The sequence below is a fragment of the Triticum urartu genome, chromosome 3 (assembly GCF_003073215.2).
Source record: "Triticum urartu cultivar G1812 chromosome 3, Tu2.1, whole genome shotgun sequence".
Taxonomy (NCBI): Eukaryota; Viridiplantae; Streptophyta; class Magnoliopsida; order Poales; family Poaceae; genus Triticum; species Triticum urartu.
The window spans coordinates 723,736,728-723,761,181 of record NC_053024.1 but is presented as its reverse complement, the minus strand read 5'-3'; the positions used below and the strand labels follow the sequence as shown (position 1 = coordinate 723,761,181).

The following is a 24,454-nucleotide window of genomic DNA, read 5'->3' as shown; positions in this document are numbered from 1 at the left end:
CCGTGGTATTATAGGAGCATACCACATCACCTTGGCAGGAATCTTCTTCCTGGGGCGCCGGCCCTCGACATCACCAGGGTCATCGCGGCAGATCTTATAGTGCAATGCACCACATACCGGGCAAGCGTTCAAATCCTCGTACTCACCGCGGTAGAGGATGCAATCATTAGGGCATGCGTGTATCTTCTGCACCTCTAAACCTAGAGGGCAGACAACCTTCTTTGCTTCGTACGTACTCTCGGGCAATTCGTTGTCCTCTGGAAGCATATCCTTTATCATTACCAGCAACTTTCCAAATCCCTTGTCAGATACACCATTCTCTGCCTTCCATTGCAGCAATTCCAGTGTGGTGCCCAGCTTTTTCTTGTCACCTACGCAATTCGGGTACAACAATTTTTTGTGATCCTCTAACATGCGCTGCAAGTTCTTCTTCTCCAAATCAGTTGCGCAGTTTCTCTTTGCATCGGCAATGGCCTGACCTAGATCATCAACGGGCTCATCTGATGCCTCTTCTTCAGCTTCTTCCCGCATTGCCGGCTCAGCTTCTTCCCGCATTACCGGCTCAGCTTCTTCCCCCATTGTTGTATCATCGTATTCAGGGAACCCATGGCCAGGATAGCTGTCGTCGTCCTCTTCTTCTTCATTGTCTTCCATCATAACCCCTCTTTCTCCGTGCTTGGTCCAAACATTATAATGGGGCATGAAACCGGTCTTAAACAGGTGGACGTGAATGGTTCTTGACGTAGAGTAATTGTGACCCATTCTTACAGCAGCACATGGACAAGGCATAAAACCATCCGCCCGCTTGTTTGCCTCAGCCGCAAGCAGAAAAGTACGCACGCCCTCAACGAACTCGGAGAGCATCGGTCATCGTACATCCATTGCCGGCTCATCTTATTACACAACACCGAATAGACCAAATTAATACAAGTTCATACATAAAGTTCATACAACACTTAAATGCAACAAACAAATAACTCTCTAGCTAAAGCATTTAAATGCAACAACAAATGCGATCAAGATCGCAACTAAGGTAACAATGATCCAACAGCATAATGATACCAAGCCTCACTATGATGGCATATTTTCTAATCTTTCTAATCTTCAAGCGCATTTTCTCCATCTTAATCTTGTGATCATCGACGACATCGACAACATGCAACTCCAATTCCATCTTCTCCCCCTCAATTCTTTTCAATTTCTCAAGTACTCGTTTTCTCTTTCAAATAAATAAACAGGATACATACCACATCCGAATCATAACAAGGACTAGGGCCGAAGGGGACGGATATCAAAACCATGGCACTATATGTATAACAAACAACGTACGGGTAAGATAATTATACGAGTAACTATATATCCAAATCACAAACATCAATTTTTATATAAAATTTCATGAACAAGAGGCTCACCACAAGGTGGTGCCGGCGACGGGACGGTGCGGGCGATCGACGGTGGCTACGATGGAGATTTAGAAGGCACTAAGTAAACCACACCTACATATGCAAACTAAGTGTTATTTTTGACCTCAAATTGCATATAAATCAAATACTAGCACATATATATATATATATCCTCCCAAATTACTAAACTCACAAATTAATCACTATATAAACCAATGCAAGAGCTAATCTAGCAATGGGAGATGAAAGGACAAAGTTGCTAACCTTTGTGATCATTTGAATGGATGAGGGCCTTCAAATCTTGACAAATTTTGGGCAAATTTTGTGATGAACTCGAGAGGAAGAAGGGAAGAACAGAGGAGAGGGCTGGAGAGGGGAAAGGGGAAAGAACAGAGTGCTGGTGGACGAAGGGTTTATATAGGACGACCTTTAGTACCGGTTCGTGGAACGAACCGGTACTAAAGGTGCTGGAGGGGCCCCACTCTGGCAACATCTTGCCAACACTCTCATTAGTACTGGTTCGTGGCACGAACCGGTGCTAGAGGTTAGCCATGAACCGGTACTAATGAAAGCGGCCCGGCTAGCCGTTGGAACCGGCACTAATGTATACATTAGTGCCGGCTCAAATACAAACCGGCACTAATGTGCTTCACGATTGACCCTTTTTCTACTAGTGAACGTATGTTGTTATGCGGTTTGACCGATAAAGATCTTCGTAGAATATGTAGGAGCCAATATGAGCATCCAAGTTCCGCTATTTGTTATTGACCGGAGATGTGTCTCGGTCATGTCTACATAGTTCTCGAACCCGTAGGGTCCGCACGCTTAACGTTCGATGATGATTTGTATTATGAGTTATGTGATTTAATGTACTGAAGGTTGTTTGGAGTCCCGTATGAGATCACGGATGTGACGAGGAGTCTCAAAATGGTCGAGACATAAAGATTCATATATTGGAAGGCTACATTCGGACACCGGAATGGTTCAGGTCGTTTCAGATAAGTTTCGGAGTACCGGGGGTTACCGGAACCCCCCGTGGGAAGTTATTGGGCCTCATGGGCCTTAGTGGAGAAGAGAGAGCGCTGGCCAGGAGGTGGCACGCGCCCCCTTGCCCCAATCCGAATTGGACAAGGGGAGGGGGCGGCACCCCCTCCTTCCTTCTCTCCTCCTCCTCCTTCCCCCCTTCTCCCACTTGGAATAGGAAAGGGGGGCCGAATCCTACTAGGTTTGGAGTCCTAGTAGGACCCCCCCCATGGCACGCCTCCTCCTTGGTCGGCCTCCTCCTCCCCCTCCTTTCTATATGTGGGGAGGGGGCACCCAAAGGCACAACAGAAAATCTCTTAGCCGTGTGCGGTGCCCCCCTTCACAGTTACACACCTCGATCATATCGTCGTAGTGCTTAGGCGAAGCCCTGCGCCGGTAAATTCATCATCACCGTGACCATGCCGTCGTGCTGACGGAACTCTCCCTCGGCCTCAACTGGATCAAGAGTACGAGGGACGTCATCGAGCTGAACGTGTGCTGAACACGGAGGTGCCGTATGTTTGGTGCTAGGATCGGTCGGATCGTGAAGACGTACGATTAGATCAACCGCGTTGATATAATGCTTCCGCTTTCGGTCTACGAGGGTACGTGGACACACTCTCCCGCTCGTTGCTATGCATCACCTAGATAGATCTTGCGTGATCGTAGGAAATTTTTTGAAATTTTTCGAGATGACGATGGAGACACTAGTGCAGAACCGGGCAATAGCACCGGTTTGTAAGGCCCTGATCGCTAAGTCTCTGATCCCGTCACTTCCTGCTCGATTCGCTTGGCTCCTGTGCTGATTTCTCTTTGGTTTCCCAGGTTTGTTGTGGTTGCAGAATGGCGCAGAGGAATTGGGAAGCGGACTATGGACATGATGTGAGTTATCTTTATGTGTTTTTGGGATGCTTTTGCTACTTTTTCTTGCTGTTCTACTTCGGTTAATTTCTGGTGGTGGGTCTTGCAGGCGTGATGTGCACATCCATGACTATTTTCTCAAGTGAAACATCCAAACGGCCAACCTGTTCATGGTGGAGGGGGCCATGCCTGCTAAGTCCTCCAATTCGTAAGTATCCACTGCTGCTGCTTATGTTTGAATATACTTTATGTTTGGAAGATTCACAAAATGTTACAAGCTTGCTCGATGCACTTTACTATTGAAAGATGCATAAAACGTGAAGGAAGAAGTCACATTGTGATTAGTCATTTTGATGATTGTACTAATTTATCTCTTAAGTTTGCTAGATTCTATTGATGTTTTCTTCGAATTTAAAAGGATCCTATGGATGGCTCTAAAATATATGTTCTAGAGAACCAAATATTTTCTACTTGACTGCTCTGCAGATACTCAGGCTGGCTGCTGGGGCGAGCTGACCATGATGCTCTGCGAAGGCGAGTTATCCATGGAATTCACACAACATTCCAGCGTTCTCGTTGGCAGGTCTCTGCTCTTCTCCATGTCCACGGGGACAGTGCGTCCATCGTGGAGCATGACCTGGCAAGTCGCGACCTGACTCTGCTCGGCCAACTAGACAAGCACTATAAGCACAGATGCTGTCAAGGATGGGGATTTTTGTCAACGCCTTTGAATGCGTTAGCCACAACCTCAAGATCAGGTTAGGACTCTACTCTTGCATGCCTCACCTATTCGGAGCCACACACAAACATTTGTATGGATGGCATTGTCGAAAGAAACTTCTCTTTAGTTCGTTGCTCTTTAGGTTTTGGTTTCTATTTGTCCTTAGTTGCTTTGGGCTTTTGAGTTTTGTAGTTTAGGAGATGAGTGTAGAGCAGTATTAGATGTTCTACGGCGAGGTGGTTGCCAAGTGGTGTTTGTCTTTCTTTTGTTCGGGGGCAAGCCTGATTGTGTGTGTTGGCGTTTGAGGGGTTCAGTGGGTCGAATTAGTTTTATTGTTATTCGATAGAAATACTTCAGAGTTCAGAGTTAGGACCTGTCATCTTTTGGCATGATATGTGTATTCTGATGAACATTCAGTCAAAGTGCAATTATTGGATTAAATAGATGTTATACTATTTGAGAAGAGTTATATGCCTCTGCTGTTGCCAGTTATAAAATGTGCCGTTTATTTGTATGGTATCTTGTAATTGTACTAAATAATTTGTGCAAACAGTAGCCCGTTGTTAGAACGGAACATAGCACCTTGGGTCATTAAAACGGACGATGGAACAATTGTAGCTGGCCACAAAACTTTCATGGCCTTATGTTATTTCTAACCTTAAAATTATAGACTGAAAATTTACACCATTGTTTTCACCTAGGGCTCCTTGTTATGGAGAAGGTGCTCTCGAGGGTGTAGCACACTCAACAAACATGAATGTGCCTTGCTATCCAAAGATTCTCCTGATGATGTTCCTAAGAGGGCACCAAATGAAGAATCGGCGAAGGGTACAACCCGCAAAGATGATGCTGGGAACCTTTGACCTCTGGTAGCAATGTTGATGGTGCTTCACCTTCAGAGAAGGTGAGTCCGAATAATGTACTGTATATTTTTTACTTTATTGAGATCATTGTCGGTGCCAGGACTGCACCATTGTGTGGTGAAATGTGTGAATTCCACTGAGCTTTGCATTGTTCATTAGGTTCTGTATGATTTTTCACTGGTATGGGGTGATTTGTCAAAGAAGTGGCATTGCAATATCCCCTAGACAGTCATATTACCCACACAGAACATGTTCATGTGCTTCTGTATGTGCGAAGTAACAGTCTTGTGTGGGACTTGGAACTCAATAGAACTTATCTCTTGAATTTACATCATCATTCTTTAAGGGGCCATTTAATTTTGGGTTTAAAACCTGTCTAGCAAGTGGCTGGGTGTTGGATGGATTGGCCAAGCGCACAGCTAAAAAGGGAAATGTGCTGTCCATGACGACCCATACATACTAAAAGTAGTGTCACCTGGTCTCCGCACCCCACTGCCTTTTTTTTTCTCGAGAGTACACAAAATGCATACCATATTTATATGGGAGGCAGCAAAGTGTGTTACAAGAATAGCCTCTTCACATTGCAACCAATGCCACAGGTCAACACCACACCACAAGCCTAAGAAGCTACTTTGTCACAAAATTTTGTAAACACACTGCTCCAGCAGCCATCCAAGTCTGGAGTTCATCACGAATGTGAATCACAAGAGCCGGGATGGATCACTGCTGTTTCCAAAGTTTCCAAACAATGAGGATGACCACCGAGTCGAATTCTTTCTTGATGATCTTTGGTAAGGGTTTTCTAGATCTCAACCACAACTCCTCAAGGTAATCATCAGTAGCCACTAGCCAGGATGGCCACCTGGATCCTAAACTCCGTGAAGCATCTGTGGCTTGATTCCCAGAGTGTTGCGCTAATTAAATATGGTCCAGGTGGCTCAGTGTCGTTTCCTTCTGTCCTTTGATGCCTTATTTCACATTACATCTAATCTGCAGCTCCAGCTGCTGCCAAAGGTCAAGAGAGGAGATCCCTCGTGTGGACTGAAACGCGAGAGGGGTTCGATCTCTCTTCCGCGCCAACAGTTCTTCCCACGCTGGACTCTGTTTCCTGCCTGAAGCCCCAGCCCCTGTCTGAGGCGTCTTGATTTATCTAAGGCGGGCAGAATGGCGCCTAGGCTGATGACTTGGACGCCCTAAGAGTTAAAGTGGACGCCGTAGACACATGACTAAGGCAAGGCCGTCGCCTTGTGACCAGGGAGCACCCTGACGCTTAGGCATCGCCTAAGCAACACCTTAGGGACGCCTTAAAAACCATGTTTTCCTGTCTCCTTCCAATCTTTCTTTTGTCAACTGCATATTTCACCCTATGGAGAATTTTACCTCCTCCCCCCCTAAAGAATTGCAGTAAAAAAAGGTTATTTTGGTAGTAGAATTCAAATCCTGTTCCATCTCCAAACACAAAAACAACTACTCCCTCTGTCTGGTAATACTTGTCGGAGAAATGGACGTATCTAGATATATTTAGTTCTAGATACATCCATTTTTATCCATTTATGCGACAAATAATTTCGGAGGGAGGGAGTAGGTAACTGATTCTTAACCTAGGCCCCTCCCCATGCAAGAAATAGTTGCATGTTTTTCATGGGTATGTAGCGCAACAAAAAAAATCTGCAATTAGAGGAACAACATGCATGACGTATGTTGACAAAATGAGAAACGGAAAGCAAGTTTGAAAGATGAAATATAGCCAAGTTTTTTTTTCTTGAATACACATGAGGCCTCTGTATAATTGCATTAAGGAGAAAGAAAATATTTACAAGGAAAACCTGACACACCCCATTCACCCCCCACTGCTAGAACAGGGAAAACACGTGCCTGTTACAAAAACAAAATGACCTGAGCTACCTCAAAAACTACCATTAGGTGGCAGCAGCTAACAGCTGCACCAAGCCCCTTGGTCCGGCCATGCATTAGAGGTGTCCTTCCTCCCAAATTCGTCTAAGCACCAGCTAGGCACTCGATGTAGCACCATTAAACACACAGTCATTTGATGCTTCCACAACATCCATGCCCGCATGTGATCAGTGAGTTAAGCCCCTGTTTGAAGTTTCCCAGAGTCAAAGAATTGATTCTCAGCCACCAAGCACAGAACACATCATTCTTGGCGTGTGGCGAGGAGTCTGGTAAACCGGAGCAATAGAAGATGATGCACCAAACTTGTTTAGAGAAGACACAGTTTGTCAAAATGTGTTAGATTGTCTCTGTCTCTTGATTACAAAGATGTCATTGGCTCAGGTGGGGCAGACCCTTTCGTGCTAATCTGTCGGCAGTCTAGCATCTATTGTGCGCTGCTGACCAGAGGAAAAACTGACACTTCTTTGTCGCCCAAGACTTCCAGATAAGCTTCCATGGCTGAAAATAAACAGCCCATGGAATAAGGCCTTATAGGCCGAACTGGTTGAGAACTGTCCGGACTCTGTGAATTTCCGTGTTCATCTTGCACATCCGGTGGCAGCTGCACAACCGAGATCAACTCCCAAATGTGCAAGAACTCAGCCAGGGCTGCGACCATGAGGTCGCCAACAATGTCCTGCATCCACCTATTGTCCAAATGAGCCTCCTTCATGGTCCACTTGTCCACTCTTCGCTTAGGGATTACCGGCTAACTGAGTCATGAACATGTATAGAGAAAGCAGCCCATGACTTATCCGGTTGTGTCTTGGGCAGCCATAACCATCACATCCTCTGCGCCAATCCTAAGGATTTTAGATCATGGATACCAAGCACCCCCGAGCTCTTTAAGGTGACAAACTTTAGGCTAGGCAACCAAGCAATGTCCACCATTTGCCTCTTTTCTACCTCTCCAAGGAAGCCCCGCCTAATTTTGTAAATCTCTTTGATGGTGCACGGGGGTAGATCAAGGGAAATAGTAAGACAGACCACGTGGAGGTCATGGCATGTTCCACTTGGACCAATCTAAAATCCCCGATTCATGAGGTCAGCCTTCCATCCCGGCATAAGATCGGCAATACGGTCAATGAAGGGCTCCACTTGTGCCTTGGCTAATTTCCTTCAGGCCTTGTTCGGTTGAGGTGGTTTTTGAAGGGGAATGGCAGGGTTTGAGGGGGATTAGATCCCCTACAAGCCAAAATCCTCTCCAATCCCCTTGGGAGGAGGATTAAACGAACAAGGCCTCAGGAGAGGGGAACACTGAGATATTTGAAGGGGGAACTCCTTGATTTCACAAGGCATGAGCTGCTGCACCAAATTCATGTTTTCCTCGGAGGATTGGATGGGGGTGACACTGCTCATCTGAATGTTAGTTTTCAGACCTGAAGCAACACCAAAAACACGGAGAATCTCCAAAATAAGATCAATGTCTGAGGCAACCAGTCTCAAGAACAAGATCACATCATCTGCATAGAGAGAAACTCAATGCCAGAGTGGGCGAGGGCAAGTGGTTGCAGGAGACCAGCATCACTTTCTCTTCGAATGATAGCATTTAGGACAGAATAACAGACAACATAGGGGAGAGAGGCCTGTTTGGTGCTGAAGTTCTTCTCTGGGCATCCCATTTAGCAAAACTCTAGTAAATGAAGTATAGAGTAAGGCACTGATCAGGTGACACCAGATAGGCCAAAAACCCTGGTGTTGCATTACCTTCAAAAGAAACAACCAAGAAACCAAATCGAACGCCTTGGCATGTTCCAACTTAAGAAGAATGCGAGGGAGTTTCCTTTGATGAAGGTATCACCCTGTTTGCTGCACTAGCGTAAATATAACCAAGTTGTTCATCACATAGCAGAATAAACATGTATGATTTGTCGATTTCGGACAGCATGCAAGCATTCAGTAGTAAACTTCCACACACGTTGCATATGTACTCTATAAAAACCTAAAAGATCACATTGTCGTCACACAAAGCTCCGGATGCACTTTTTAACCATGACTGTTGCTCATTTTCTGTTGCAAGTGGCATGGACCTAAGGATGGAGAGAAACAGCAGTATATGCTAGGGAAACGAAATCTTGCTTGAAGTTTGCGATGCCTCAGACAATTGATCAAGCCATTGGTTAAATTCATATGTATTAATGAACAACATAAAACCGTCTCTTAAACCTCCTCTATGATAATTAACTAGACAGATAAATTTATAGGCAACTTAATATGAAATAGTACTCAGATTTACATATTAGCTATCTAAACCCAGTGGCGAGTGTGCTGAACTACAGTTAGGAAAATTAATGGTATTGCTATTCAACATGTATGTACTGGTACAAAATATTATAATGAGACGTGTTTTTCGTTCATATGCCTAGAAAGTAGAAACCACGAAGTTGGTAACCAATGCTATCAAGGAAGGGGACTTCGTCAACACCTTTCGGACCAGTAAATCAGGCACATAAGCAGCTGTCCGACGAGGGAACCGATCCTATCAAGGAAGGGGATTTTGTCAACACCTTTGAATGCGTCAGCCATGACCTCAAGATCAGGTTAGGGCTCTACTGTTGAACGCCTCACCTATTCCGCGGCACTCAAACATTTGTATGGATGGCATTGTCGAAAGAAACTTCTCTTTAGTTTGGTACTCTTTAGGACCAGCCTTGGTTTCTATGCGTCCTCAGTTGCTTTGGGCTTTTGAGTTTTGTAGTTTGGGAGATGAGTTTAGAACAGTATTAGATGTTCTAAGACGAGGCGGTTGCCAAGCAGTGTTTATCTTTCTTTTGTTCGGGGGTGAGATTGTGTGTGTGTTGGCGTTTGAAGGGTTCAATGAGTCAAATTAGTGTTAGTGTTGTTCTATAGCAATACTTGAGAGTTAGGACCTGTTATATTTTGGCATGATATGTGTATTGTGGTAAGCATTCAATCAAAGCGCAATTATCGGAGTAAATAGATGTTATCCTATTTGACAGGAGTTATATGCCTCTGGTGCTGCTAGTTGTAAAATGTGCCATTTATTTGTATGGTACCTTGTAACTGTACCAAATAATTTGTGCAAACACTAGCTAGTTATTAGAACAGAACTCAACAGAACATAGTTAGCAGCTTGGGTCATTAAAACGGATGATGGAATAACTATAGCTGCACCACAAAACTTTCATGGCCTTATCTAACTAGTAAAGGTTGCTGCTCTACCCGGCCATAGGAGGCACTTGCGCTCGTTTCACCATCGTGGACCGTTAGATCCTTTTACTGTTGTACATTTTGACTGTGTGGCGTCTCCTTAGCCATCCGATCTTGTTCACGTTTGCACAGCCTCCAGGGGTAGATGACTGGTGGACCCTTTTACGTCCTTTTTATCACTATCCAGAGTTGAATAGATCTTCTACTGTTGTACATTTTGACTGCCTGGCATCTCCTTGGCCATCCGTTCTCGTTCACGTTTGCACAGCCTCCAGGGTAGATGACTGGCGTACCCTTTTATTCACTATACAGAGAGTTGAGTAGCTTCCTCGGTCACTTCGATATTTTCACAGTGAGAAACCGCGGTGGCGACCAATCCCTTTCCTTTGTCGAGCCCTGCGCCCCCTCCCCGTTGTCCTCTGCCTCCCCTGCTCTAGAAACCCGGCGCTCCCCTCCCCACATTCGCCTTCCCTGCACCGCACCGTTCGGCCTGCCTCGTCCTCCATATTCTCCTGCAATCGAGTTTAGCTATTTGCCTGGTTTAGGTGGAGGATCTGCCTGCTGTGTGCTGTTTGGCTGGTTAAGGTGAAGGATCTGGTAGGGGGCGCACAGATGGCATTGTGAATTTGGAGAACTAAGGCTATTGTGTGGCGTACATTTGCTGTTTAGTATCATGTGGAAATTATATCTTGTGGGGTTAAACGTGTCATAAATGTTGTATGCTAATCACTTTTGATTTGTGTGTTGTAGTAAGATCTCAAGACCAGTTATTGAATGGGCAGTAGTATCTTTTTTGCCATGCTGAGAAACAATGTTCGACATGTGTGTGTATGTTGGGGTGGGGTGGGGGCTGGCCATACGATCATGCCATCCTTTCTAGTAAATAAGAACACGCAAAATTGAACCCAACTTTCCCATGCTCGCCATATATGGTAACGCTTCTCCTAAATTTCTTTTTAACTTTCAGGCTGGTGAGTTTTTCTATTCAGCTCAAAGAAGCGCTGTAGCACAAGAGAGGCAATTAGTAGCAAATCAGTCTGGTCAGAATTCACCGGAGAGTCCTTCCTTAGAGCAGGTAAAAATATTGTTTCAGAAACAGCATCCCTCCTTGCCCTGTTCTTTTATCTCTTCCTGATAGTTTGTTGGCCGAATGTATAGGATTCTCAATCGGCAGGTCAGGAATCGTCTCCCCATTCAGCTAAACTACATGTTCTTCGGTCGGTTTCGCATTTTTGCATTTTTTATAGTGATACTGAACCCCTTTTTGTACAAGCTATAAATAGAGCATCAGAACATAAACATCATGCTGATAGACCAGAAGGGGTTCAGTATCGCTATAAAAAATGCAAAAATGTACATGTCTTTTGCTTATATTATTAATTGGCAGCTAGGCATGCTAATAGACCAGGATTCTAAAAATTTGTTCCTAAAGATACATGATGTTTATGTTCTATTAGATAATTTTATTCCTTTGTAATTTGGTTTTAAAGATATAGTTTCAGAATGTAGTCGTTTTGCATCTGTCAAGCTTGCTGTTGTTACAAATAACTGTTCTTTTGTCCTCGATTGTTACTTTCACAGTTTTTTAGCACTACAAGCATTATTGTTCCAGTTTTTTTTAATGTATTGATCATGCCATTGTTTTTTCTGCCTTTGTAGCTGAAAGATTAGTGAGACTGACTGATGCTGAACATGTACCATCTGTTCCATGTGAGAGAAATAGCATGTCGATATCATCTTGAAATAATCACAGCTGGGAGGACGAGGTTGGTAGCTGAGGATGATGTGTAGAGCGGGAGGAAGGAGGTGTGAGGCTTGGAACTCTCCTTGTGAAGTGCTCAGGGACAGCGGTGAGGAGCATGGCAGGTGTCCAACTTGACCTCCTCGGCAACAGCAGCAACAAGGGTGGCCGTGGCGACAAGGGAGGAGATAACAACCAGCAGAGCAATGAAATCGCTAAGTCTCTGATCCCGCCACTTCCTGCTCGATTCGCTTGGCTCCTGCGCTGATTTCTCTTTGTTTTCCCAGGTTTGTTGTGGTTGCAGAATGGCGCAGAGCAACTGGGAAGCGGACTACGTCTACGGACATGATGTGAGCTATCTTGATGTGTTTTTGGGATGCTTTTGCTACTTTTTCTTGCTGTTCTACTTCGGTTAATTTCTGGTGGTGGGTCTTGCAGGCGTGATGTACACATCCATCACTACTATTTGCTCAAGTGGATCATCCAAACGGCCAACCTGTTCATGGTGGAGGGGGTGATGCCTGCTAAGTCCTCCAATTCGTAAGTATGCAGTGCTGCTGCTTATGTTTGAATATATTTTATATTTGGAAGATTCACAAAATGTTACAAGCTTGCCCGATGCACTTTACTATTGAAAGATGCATAAAACGTGAAGGAAGAAGTCACATTTTGTGATTAGTCGTTTTGATGATTGTACTAATTTATCTCTTAACTTCGCTAGATTCTATTGATGTTTTCTTCAAATTTAAAGGGATCCTATGGATGGCTCTAAAATTTATGTTCTAGATAACCAAATATTTTCTACTTGACTGCTCTGCAGATGTTCAGGTGCAACCTGGAATGATTGGGTTTATGACATTGGGTGGCAGTATAATTCTCATGCTGACGACAATTATTTTTTTGACGAGGATTCAGTGGTTGTCTGTGGCATGTGGTAGGTTTGTTCCCATCCTCCAGCCTCCCCATAGATTCTTCATTTGGAAAACTAATGGCTTTGATTGTGGATATCATAGATATCGTAGATTGTGCCTCAACTTTGCTGCTAACCTTAGATCACCCTTCTGGCATCGGCACGGTTCACTCAATTTGATGTTGCAAGCCCTAGGTCAATACCTTTTCTATTTGATTTCTGCTAGGAGCGCTTATAACGTTTATTTTTCATGTGCTTGGATAAGAACTACTTTAAATTTTTATCGTTGTTTGATTGTTCCTGCCTCATCTATCTTTATCTGCTTGCTTGCTTCCATTTTGGCTCTAGCTAAACAGATAAAATATTCCTTTGGCCCAAGTGTTAGCTATCTATGTGCGTCTAGTTAAGTCTTCTTTGTATGGTCTTGTCAAAGCCTTGGCTGCAATGTTGTGTCTTAAACGCTTTCTAACTGAAAAGCAACCTCTAAAAGTCTAAATGCAGTGTGAACCGAAATGGAAATTTTGGATAATATATACGTGTAAGGATTCAGTTTTGTGCTATTTATGATAGTCCACCGCATCTACCAGTAAGCTGTGCTGTTGAAGCTTTTGTTGATCAGATGATACAACCTTCTGAAGAAGATTTGAGGGGCTGCACTTGTTCATATAGGGTGCTTATAGCTTCTGTTCTTTCAATCAGGCATTTATATTTCTGTCTCTTTAGCAGATCGTTCTCATGTTACAGCAAAAGTAGATTAATTAGGAAATTTGCAGCATGTCATGTGTTGCAAACTATTTTCACTATCCATGCACAAATGAGATACTCTCATATTTCTACAAAAGTACCTGAAGATTTGTTTTGTTTGCTCTGACTGGTTTTGATCATTTCAAACTACTCCAGAGCATACTGTTTTGCTCTCTCCTAACAGTGATGCTTTTCAGTTCAACTAGGAACTCATCATTATTGGAGTCTTTCATCTGTATATACCAAAGCACGGCGGGAGAAGAAGCAGGTGAGTGGCCTTTATCGTGTTTCTTTATGGTCCTCTCCTCTATTTAATGGTCGATACAGTGTATACCTTGAAGCATGTGATGTTTCTTTCAGTTTATATTGTGCCTTGCATCATTTGATAGACATATAGCTGAACCTCTTATTCCATCCCTCCGTCCTTGAAAGAGTGTACTTCCAACTTTGTTGGGAAGTCAAACTTTTTTATATTTGACTGTATTTATACAATAATACATCAACATTTATGCCATCAAATTAGTAGCATTAGATTCATGATAAAATATATTTTCATCATATACCTATTTGGTTTCACAAACATTGATATATTTTTGCAAAAATCCAGTCAAACTTTGAGATAATTTGACTCTCCAATAAAGTTGGAAGTACACTCTTTGAAGGACGGAGGGAGTATGTAATACTTTGCTAAAGAAGAATATATTAGCAGTTACTGTTTGAAGGATTTTTACTGCTTCAGCTAGCCATTGTATAGGTATGGTGCTCTATAGATGGTGTATCAAAATGCGTCAATGATCACGACATATTCAGCTTTTTCCACCACATACTCCTATTATAGTTTGCTCTGTTGGTTAGTTTTAAACATTTTTAGGCGCACATCAGTCAACATCTCCTGCGTGGCCTTTTAAACCTCAGTTTTGCTCTGAAAGGTCTGCGATGATTTTTTTTCTTTAGTTTTGTGTTGATTCTGTTTTTTGTAGTTAAAATAAGTGTGGTGTTAGTTCACCATGCTGCTATTCATTATGGAGTATACAAAATTCACAAGAATAGGGTTGCTTCTTCAAAACTGATTTTATGCCTCTTGAAGCACCTTACGTGATTAAATTTACAAAAAAGACGTTGGTTAAGTGGCACCTACAGGCCAATGGGTAATCCAAGTATCACTCACTGTAACTCTAATCAACTGGAACGCTTAATTGTACTTAACTTCTTCCAAACATTGATGTTGATTATTAGTACTGGATGGTTATTTTGCATCGCGATTGATGTGTGATTAGTAGCATGAGAGGTAACTCAGGCAAATCACTTAAATTTACCATGGCGGGTGAATATTGGTTTTTAGTTTTTATGTTTTGTTTTTGCGCAGATTGATTGATGAAGGAAACACATGAAAAAGAGGAAAAGAGCAGCTAAATGATTGATGGGGCATGTGACTTATCCCTGTTGGTTCTCCTTTCCGCAAATTAAACCAATAATCAATATTGTCAGTTTGAGAGTATGCTGGATGTGAGAGTTAATGAAGAAGATCACTCATGCTGTTGAAAGTACACAAGCAGTCACTGTTAAGGTCTACCGAAAAACATGTAGGTGAGGCCATTCATGTACATCACCTTTCTCTTTCTTTCTCCTTTTCTTTACCTTGATTCAGTCTGTAACGACAGTGCTTATTTAGATTGTGCACATTGAGCAGAATTATTGGAGCAGAATGGATCTATCTCTGCATTTCATATCATTTTGCTTTGCCCTTCTCTTGCACCAAAGAAAGAAATCTTTGTTTATAAACTTGCGATTTTGGTATTGTTTTCTGAAGGCAGACCACAGATTTTCATGGTCATGCACATTTAGTGTTGTTGCCCCTTCTCTGTTCCAAAAAGACCCCATTTTCACTGAATAATAAATTGTTTTCCCTTATTACCTTTATGCTTTTCTCTCTCTTTTCCATTCCAAAAATAGATTTTATTTTGAACAAACGGCAAAAAGGTTTTGCTTTATTCTTGCAAGGATAGAGAGTATTTTCTTCAGATCGCCCTCTATCAAACTTGTGAGCATCTTTTTTTTTAACTACAGTTCAATTTGTATGCTCCTATACTTCCCTTATCCCTAGCCTCTCACGGACCTATGTGAGTTTTCCCTTTACAGATATGTTTGGGAGCCTTTGTTGCAGCCAACAAATTGTTCCTCAGAAATTTATATTTAATTCTGGTGATTAAATATAAAGCAATGCCTCTTGAAGTAGTTCCTCAGAATCTTCTACAGGACATGTTTTTGACAAAGTCTACATGACATATGACTAAGACAAGACTCATGCCATAAGGTTCTCCAAAATCCTTTGTTCAAGCAGAAAAACCTTTTTACACAACAACCTCATTTTTCTCCAGTTTGGGGATGGCAACAGTTCTACTCACAATGGTGCTGCATGCTGGAAGTACTCATTATCCTGTTGGCTCTACTCTGGTGAGTTCTCCCCTATTGCCCTCTTTGATTATTTGCCTCCATGTGCCGAACCTGATCCCCCTTCAAAGTTTATCATGGTTTTAGCGGTAGTATGACTGGTTTACATTTTGTAATTTTCATGTTCGCTAGAAAGTGTTTGCTATGAAATTGAGATTATTGAGACGAATGTTGTTATATAAGGTCACACATGTTTCTTACCTTTATAATTGGGTGATCAACTAATGGCCTTCGTTATATGGTGCGCTTCGATCCTCCCCCAAGGAATAAAGTCTGCATCGTCTATTTTGGTTTATTTAAATCCTTGCCAAATATTTTCTTTTGAGGAAAATCCTTGCAGAATGTTAATGCCATCATATGCTCTAATTCTCTGGTAGGCTGATTCGACGTGCTTATTTGACAATTCAACCGTTACTTACTAATAGTTCTTGGTACGGATGGTGTATGTAGCTATTGGGAATGTCTACTTAATCTGTGGTCATCGGCAGGTATTAGTAACATCTTGCATGATTATGTTGTTGCTAATAAAAAAGAACAGTCAGTTCCAGACAATATAAGGCAACTGAGATATGGTTTTGACTGTGTCATGTTTCTAGCGTACTATAGGTTGATAGCATGCTTCTAAGTTCTACATAGTTATTCTAATTGATTGTCTCTTTAAGTGTTGATGTAGGTGGATGTTTGTGTAGATATTACATTTTGCTGGCATGATTTTGACATTCTTCAAAAGCAAGAAATAGTTGCATGTTTTCTACAGGTGGTTGAAAGATACTAGTAGCTGAGTACTTGACAAATCTTCTGTGTCATGCAGCTCTTTTGTTGGGTTATCTTGAGACCATAATTATTTTAAATGTACATGACTGACACGTTGTTTAGGGTCCACGTTCTCATATATCCTTGTTCTTTATGTTGCTGTAGCATGTGGAAGATCATTTCCTTTGTTCTCTGAATTACATGCACTTTGGTGAACAAAAAGTATGATTGGTGTTCCTGGTGAAAATGAGTGAAGCTAGAAGATGCTATGAGAAGGAACTTGCCAAGACTATTTGAAGAACAGCCTGATCTCCTGCATGAGGGTAACATTTTTATTTTGTGTAATGACCTAGTAATTATGATAACATGAACTCATTGTTTGCAACGTAACCTAGTAAATGCTTTTAGGAACTAGAGTTCATGTGGACTGGAAACTACTTAGCATCCTTCAATGAATCAAAGAGAGCATTATGCATTTTTCTTCAGTGAATGATTCACTTTATTCAGTACCATTGCCTGCTTTTTTATCATAAAATCTTCACGATTTATAATTAGATTATTAGTTGGATAAACCATTGTGGTAGAGCTGCCTTATTGCTTTCTGAAAATATGCTGCATAATCGGTAATATGAGGAGTCATCCTGTTACGGACAGGTATCAGGGGCAGCACTATAGCTGCAGGCCCAAATCTGCACACAGTCCGTAACCACACCAACAGCTGTGCCCTAGGCAGGCACATGGACAATCCTTGGTGGCCAAGAAGTCCTAATTTATCCCTAGGAAATATACCTCTATTAGGAAGTTGTCTTTACTCTTTCCAAGATTTGGTTTGCTCTCCAACTTATGTGATCACTCTGATCTATAATAAGGGAGGATAGGTTGTATTAGGGTTATCAATCAAGAAACAGAGAGAATTGTCCCTATATCCAGCAGCAATCACCTGAGCAGATCCATCTGGTGTGATGCATATGCCTCCAGCATTGGACATTCCTGGTGTTTGAATAGAACTTTCCAGATTTGGATGTTCCTCAGAACCAGATGCCAGACCTGATTTCTAAATACAACAGGTGCTACGATTAAAAACAATCTCATTTCTAAATAGCCATAAGGAGTGCAGCAGGGATTACGTTAAAAATTCATGCTTTCTGCACAACCATTTTGATGCCAAAGATTCAAAATCACAGATTCTTATAACAAATAGGCACAGTCAAAATTTTGTTTTGTGAAAACAGCCATAGGAAGAACTGAATCCTGGGAGGGATTTTAAGAGACCAAACAGCAGAAAAATATTTACAGGGAAAACCTGACACACACCAAATCACCCCACTACTAGGCCAGGGAAAAAAACACGCCTGTTACAAAAATGAAACAACCTAAGCTACCTCAAAAACGACCTTTAGGTGGCAGCAGCTAACAGCTGCGCCAAGCCTTTACTCCCAAATTTGTTTGAGCACCAGTTAGAGACTTGGTGTAGCATCATTAAACACAGTCATTCTGATGCTCCCCCAAAGTGGTCAGCGAGTTAAGCCCCTGTTTGTTTCCCGGAGTCAAAGAATTGATTCTCAGCCACCAAACACAGAACACATTATCCTCGGTGCGTGGTGAGAAGTCTGGTAGACTAGAGCAACATAAGAGGATGCACCAAACTTGTCTAGAGAAGACACAGTTTGTTAAAATGTGTTGGATCGTCTCTTGCTCTTGATCACAAAGAGGGCATTGGAGGTAGGGCAAACCCCTTCATGCCTATCTATGGACTACCCAACATCTATTCTGCGCTACCAACTGGAGGAAAAGCTGACACTTCTTTGGCGCCCAAGACATCCCAATAAGCAGCTTCCACGACTCAAAATAAACAGCCCCATGGAATAAGGCCTTGTAGGCCGAACTGGTTGAGAATTGGCTGAACGCTGTGAACTTGCAGCGATGTTCATCTTGCACATCTGGTTGCAGGTGCAAAACCGAGATCAACTACCAAATGTCTAAGAACTCAGCCATGCCCGTGATCGTGAGGTCGCCAACAATGTCTTGAATCCACTGATTGTCCAAAAGAGCCTCTTAGTGGTGTTCATCTTGCACACCGGTCGCTTCGCAGCCGCACAACCGAGATCAACTCCCAAATGTCTAAGAACTCAGCTAGGGATGCGACTATGAGGTCGCCAACAATGTCGCGAATCCATCAACTGCCCAAAAGAGCCTCTTTCATGATCCGCTTGTCTGCTCTTTGCTTATGGACTAGTGCAAAAAGACTAGGGGCCAAGCCAGCAATTGATCTCCCTTCTAGCCTAGTTATCGGCCCAGAATAAAGTAGATTACCATCACGCACAATCATCATCATGGCGATTGAGAGGAAGGTCCTAACTAAGTCATGAACATGTATACGGAAGCAACCCATGGCTTATCCTGTTGTGTCTTGGCCAGCCATAACCATCACAAGGATTTTAGATCATGGATACCAAGTACTCCGAGCTCTTTAAGTGTTAGTAATCCCTGCAACAATCAATCAATAAGTCAATCTTTTCCTTAGGTAGTAAGCTAGTGAGTCAAGTCTGTGTCTTAGGCTACAAGTCTGTGTGTCAAGTCAAGTTGTCGAGTAGAACTTGGGAGCCGTGCCACCTAAGTTCTCCCAACTCACCCTTTCCATCGAGACCCTCGACATCTCTGAGTTATCTTGGAGGAGGTCACAAGTCGGCTGAAGGTGGCAGAGGACCGTCTCGAGTTGCAGGAGCCTTCGCGTGAGCATGGTAGACTTCTCCTCACCGAGCAGCAGTGGTTGGAGAAGATGAAGGTGTGCCAAGGGAGCAACTCCTCTAGGCCTGCGCGCGGCTGTGCACAACAACGACGACGACCTTAGCGGAAGAAGGGTGGAGAAGGTGGCGACGATCGCCTGACATCCAGGGATGGCCAACATGATGACACGTGCCGCAGTTGTGGGTACCATGACCATTGGGCAAAGGAGTGCAGGCAGCCTAGGGGGAATAGAGGGCTCTCCTGGCACAAGCAGAGGAAGACGAAGCTCCTCATGGCGGACGAGGAGCTTCTGCTCCAGCCCCATCCATGGAGGTGTGGGGCAACACCACTCTAGCCCCACCATGGAGGTGTGGGATGACATCACTCTAGCCCCAGCTATAGTGGTGCATAATAGCACCACTCTTCACATCAATGAGATGAAGGTGAAAGCCTACCTCGGTAAAAGAAGTGAAGATGAGCAAATCGCGGGCTGACACCTTGACACCGGCGCCACAAACCATATGATGGGCCACCGTCTTTGCTAAAATTGGCCGAACTGTCACCGACACTATCAAATTTAGCGATGGCTCCGGCGTTGAAATCAAGGGCATCACACCATCATCTTTGCTGGCAAGAACGGCGAACACAAGGCCCTTGGCGTTGTCTACTACATCCCACGGCTGAAGAACATCATTAGCATTGATCAGCTTGATGAGAGTTATGCATGTGTGGTGATTCGAAGAGGTGTGCTTCGAATCTGGGATCAACAAGGTCGGCCGGCTCCTTGTTCTAGTCAGGCATGGCCGGAATCGCCTTTACCTCCTACATCTTCACGTGGCGCGACCAATATGTTTCTTTGCACACCATGATGACACTATTTGGCAGTGGCATGAGAGGTATGGACAACTCAATTTTGACACGTTGGAGATGGGACGCCTCGCCATGACATGCGTGTTGCCACGGCTGGGTCATGTGGAGCAGCTCTGCAACACTTGTGTCATCACCAAGCATCGTCGTGGTGCATTTCCTCAACAAGCAAGGTACCGCGCGCAAGAGCTACTTGAGCTTGTCCATGGCGACATATGTAGTCCTGTTTCGCCTGCCACACCTGGAGGGCGGCGCTACTTCTTGCTGCTGGTGTCCCACTCGCTACATGTGGGTGATGCTCCTGGCTGCCAAGAATAGTGCATCTGGTGCCGTCAAAAGGATTCAGGCAGGAGCAGAAGCTTAGAGCGATGCAAACTGCACGTGTTCTGCATAGAAAATGGCGGCGAGTTTACCTCGATGAAGTTTGCTACCTATTGTGCTGATGAAGGCATCCACCTTATGTTCCGTAGTAGAATGGTGTTGCTGAGAGGTGGAACCTGATGGTGGTGGCAATGGCGTGTGCTCTATTAAAACAGAGGAGCATGCCGGTTGAATTTTGGGGGGAGGCTGTGAGCACTATTGGTTGTCTTCCTGCTCAACCTTGCTCCCACCAAATCCCTTGCAGGAAAGACGCCTTATGAGGCGTTGCACGACCACAAGCCGGCTGTCCACTACCTTCGGACCCTTGGGTGCCTGGCGTATGTCAAAGAACACAGGAACCTGTGTAAGCTTGATGCCCGTAGCTCCCTCGCTGTGTTCATCGGCTATGAGGAAGGTGTGAAGATGCATCGCCCGGGACGCCATCTTCGATGAGAGCGTGGCTGGGATTGGGCAGCAGACAACGACACACACTCGGGCGGCAACATCGATGTCCAGTACATATGTCGTCACCCAGCTATGCGTCCAGCTCAAGGGGAGCTGAGCCTGTGTCAACAGGACATGGTACTTGGGGTACTTAACCTGCCGCACCACCATAACTTGCATCAGCTCAAGCAACTCCAGAATTTGTCACACCACTAGCAGATGATGATGATGAGCGACCCGATGTTGCTCACAGCGACACACCAGTTTGCTATCGCACCATCGAGGATTTGATTGGAGGAGAAGAACCACTGCCCAGACTTGCATCGTGCAACCTTGATGCCGAGCTACACCTATCCAGCACGGGGAGACGTGCTCATTTGCAAAAGCTGAGAGAGATGAGGCATGGCAAGCAAAACATGACATGGGAGCTTGTCGATCTACCACATGGGCATGGTGATCAAGCACATAGCACAACTGGTCGCACGAGGTTTCATTCATCAGGTCGGCATTGACTTTGATGAAGTCCTTGCGCCCGTGGCTCACATGGAATCCATCGGCCGCTGCTTGCTTTGGCTGCCTAGGAGGAGTGGCCTGTCCACCACATGGATGTAAAATCAGCCTCCCTTAATGGAGAACTGAAGGAGGAGGTTTACATGAAGCAGCCGCCTAGTTTCATGTTCATCGGAGAAGGAAAAGTCTTGCAACTGTGTAAGGCCTTCTATGGCCTTTGGTAGGCGCCACGAGCATGAAACGCAAAGCTTGACTGCACGCTCGAGGATATTTGTCTCAAACAGAGCGAGCACGAGCATGCGGTCTATCGGCGCATCACCGGCGACGAAATCCTGCTAATTGGAGTCTATGTAGATGATTTGATCATCACTGGTTCATCCAAGGGAGCCTTGAAGAGCTTCAAGGACGAGATGAGAGCAAAATTCCAGATGAGTGCCTTTGGACTGTTGTCATCGTATGTTGGAATCGAAGTTCAGCAAGACGGCGATGGCATCGGCCTATGTCAGGTACATTTTGCGTCTCACATCCTTCAGCATGGAGGAATGGAAGGCTGCAACCCAGTTCACACTTCGATGGAGGAGCAACTCAAACTGAGCCATGAGTGCATGACAGAAAGGTGGATGCCACAGAGTATCGGATCGTTGGCAGTCTCTGCTACCTTGTCCACACACGGTCGGATCTGGCATTTGCCATTGGGTTCGTAAGTCGCTTCGTGGAGCAACATACAGAGAAGCATATGATGGCAGTGAAGTGCATCCTTCGGTATGTCGCTGGTACCAACCACTATGATCTAGGCTATAGCGGCAATGACCTTGTCCACACACGGTTAGAAGACTGGAGTGACACGACTGGTTGGCTGTAGCAATGACCTTGCCGGTGACATTAACACCAGGAAGAGCACGAGTGGCATGATGTTCTTCCTTGGTAGCAGTTTGGTGAGCTGGCAGTCACTCAAGTATCGAGTGATGGCCCTGTCCTCCTATGAGGCAGTGTATGTGGCTGCCACATTTGCCGCAACACAAGTACTTTGGAAGCCAAAGATTGCTAGCGGGATGGGGTTTTGAAACTTGGGAGTTTCTCAATTTAGCCTTGCTTGGGAAGCACGGCTGGAAGCTCCTAACAAGCCCGGAGTGATGAGGAACACTAGATGAGGAAAAAAAATCCTATGTCAGATTTGTTTGGCTACTTCTAGATGCTTCCACCCTAGTGTAGTATGTCTTTTATTTTCTTTTCTACCCTACATACTGTTTTCTAGATCTTCTAGTTGTGAGTAGCTATGAGTTGAATGGTGAAACTTAAACAATGTTTTCTAGAGTATTCTAGCTATAAGTAGAAGTATGTGAAGGCTTCCCAAAGCCCTATAAATAAAGGTCATCACCTCTACTTTGGAACCAGACTATGTACGCCCACTACCTATAATAGAAGTCGGTGTTCTTATCTAAGATCTTGGAGTAGAGCTTGTGCTCTAGGAGTTCTGGATTGAACTCTTGCTTCATATTGGCCTACATTCGCCTCTAGAGCGATATCTAGTGCAACACGTTGAAGTTGTTCCTTCAACACTTGTGCTGGACACATTGTAGCAGCAGGGTGGAGTTGCTCCTCCACAATCTTGTGCTGCTTCAGGTGGTATCAGAGCCCTATTGATCCATACAAGTTCTTGATGTTCTCTTTGAGAGCAAGCTGCAGCAAGCAATGGAGTAATTGGAGAAGAGGATGGATGCCGCAGAACAACAAATCAAAGAGCTGCGTGAAGATCATAATCGGAGATTTGACCAGCTAGTTGAGATGATAAGAAAGGGTGTTCCCCCTGCTGCCAATGAAGGAGATTCATCTAAAGAAAAGGGGATGTTCAACAAAGGAGAGGTAATCTTGGAGCAAGACCACCACAACATCGTGTTGTTCAACGTGCTTCAAGAAGACCAATTTATGTTGAAGCTTCTGAAGGTGAAGAATATGATGATGCCCTTGAAGAACCTGATCTCTATGCATATCGGGAAGTACCCAACCCTACATATGCAAAAGATACATACAAGGTGAAAGCTGAGATCCCAACGTTTAATTGAAATGTTGATATTGAAGGGTGCCTAGATTGGTTATGTGAAGTGGAGACTTTCTTTGAGGTCATGGAGGTTTTGGAAGATCGTAGAGTTCCTTTGGTCGCATACAAGCTGAAAGGTGGGGCTGGTGCATGGTGGCACCGTGTTCAAGAAGAGCGCAGGCTGAGGGGAGAACCTCGTGTAAGAACTTGGCGGCAAATGAAAAGCCTTTTGAAAGGGAGATTTTTACCTGTTGATTATGACCAGATCCTATTTATCAAATTCCAAAATTGTGCTCAAGGAAATAGGACTGTTTCAGATTATACGGAGGAGTTTCTAAGGCTACAAGTGAGGTGCAACCTTGCTGAAACTGAAGATCAACAAGTTGCAAGGTACGTCAATGGTCTCAATGATGCTATTCAAGTTTGATTGATATGCAACAAATCTGGTCCATTGATCAAGCACAAGCTCTAGCCTTAAAGGCCGAGAGGTTTGTGAGGACAAGAAATACAACTAAGGCTCCATATCCTCATACTGAAGGCTCGTCTAGGGATCACACTAATAGAGTGGAAGAAAAGACCACTCCATCGAAGGCAAAACAAACAATCTCGAAGCAAACTAGAGGCAAGGGTAAGGCAAATGAAGGCCCAAAGTGCTATAAATGTGGTAAAGAGGGACACATATCCAACGGTTTCCCATTAAGAAAATTTGTTAACACTGCTATTCATGATGGTGAAGACGATGAGGAAAAATATGAATCTGAAGATGTAGAGGGACAAGAGGTTTGTCAAGAAGAAGGTCAAGAGGTGGTATGTGTGATTTAGCGTCTCCTATGTTCCACACGACAACTTGACGACACAAAACGGAATAAAATATTTGAGAGCAAATGCACAATGAATGGCAAGGTATGCAAATT

The 24,454-nt window shown here is 44.0% G+C and overlaps 1 protein-coding gene and 1 long non-coding RNA gene across 16 annotated transcripts in view; both read left to right on the top strand.

Annotated features, from left to right (window-relative positions):
- The first annotated feature begins 3,174 nt into the window (after positions 1-3,174).
- LOC125546231 lies at positions 3,175-16,279 on the top strand. Of its 15 annotated transcripts, none has more exons than XR_007300497.1 (13): positions 3,175-3,308; positions 3,397-3,495; positions 3,774-4,045; positions 4,710-4,912; positions 10,963-11,070; positions 11,154-11,169; positions 11,655-12,086; positions 12,175-12,276; positions 12,557-12,670; positions 12,750-12,841; positions 13,588-13,658; positions 14,757-14,977; positions 15,769-16,279. XR_007300497.1 is itself a non-coding variant. In XM_048710392.1 (13 exons), exons 8-13 carry the CDS (start codon positions 11,855-11,857, stop codon positions 14,759-14,761), a joined length of 456 nt encoding a protein of 151 aa, XP_048566349.1. In that variant the 5' UTR covers positions 3,175-3,308; positions 3,397-3,495; positions 3,774-4,045; positions 4,710-4,912; positions 9,191-9,364; positions 10,963-11,070; positions 11,154-11,169; positions 11,655-11,854; the 3' UTR covers positions 14,762-14,977. The 15 variants fall into 15 exon arrangements, 8 of the variants coding, with proteins under 8 accessions (XP_048566349.1, XP_048566348.1, XP_048566353.1 ...); XM_048710392.1 differs by lacking the exons at positions 12,750-12,841; positions 15,769-16,279 and adding an exon at positions 9,191-9,364 and having other exon boundaries at positions 11,655-11,955; positions 12,024-12,086; XR_007300500.1 differs by lacking the exon at positions 12,750-12,841 and having other exon boundaries at positions 14,757-14,973; positions 15,647-16,279.
- A 299-nt stretch (positions 16,280-16,578) lies between these two features.
- Positions 16,579-24,454, top strand: part of LOC125546230 — a 38,370-nt gene continuing 30,494 nt past the window's right edge. The window contains exon 1 of the long non-coding RNA XR_007300495.1: positions 16,579-16,917. This is a non-coding gene — a long non-coding RNA (uncharacterized LOC125546230). The remainder of the gene's footprint in view (positions 16,918-24,454) is intronic.

Excerpts from the sequence above, each read along its gene's own strand:
- LOC125546231 (XM_048710399.1), top strand. The coding sequence starts at position 11,855 with ATGGCAGGTGTCCAACTTGACCTCCTCGGCAACAGCAGCAACAAGGGT. Across the intron at positions 12,277-12,556 it reads CCTGCTAAGTCCTCCAATTC|ATGTTCAGGTGCAACCTGGA; the intron begins GTAAGTATGCAG and ends ACTGCTCTGCAG. Across the intron at positions 12,671-13,587 it reads GTGGTTGTCTGTGGCATGTG|TTCAACTAGGAACTCATCAT; the intron begins GTAGGTTTGTTC and ends GATGCTTTTCAG.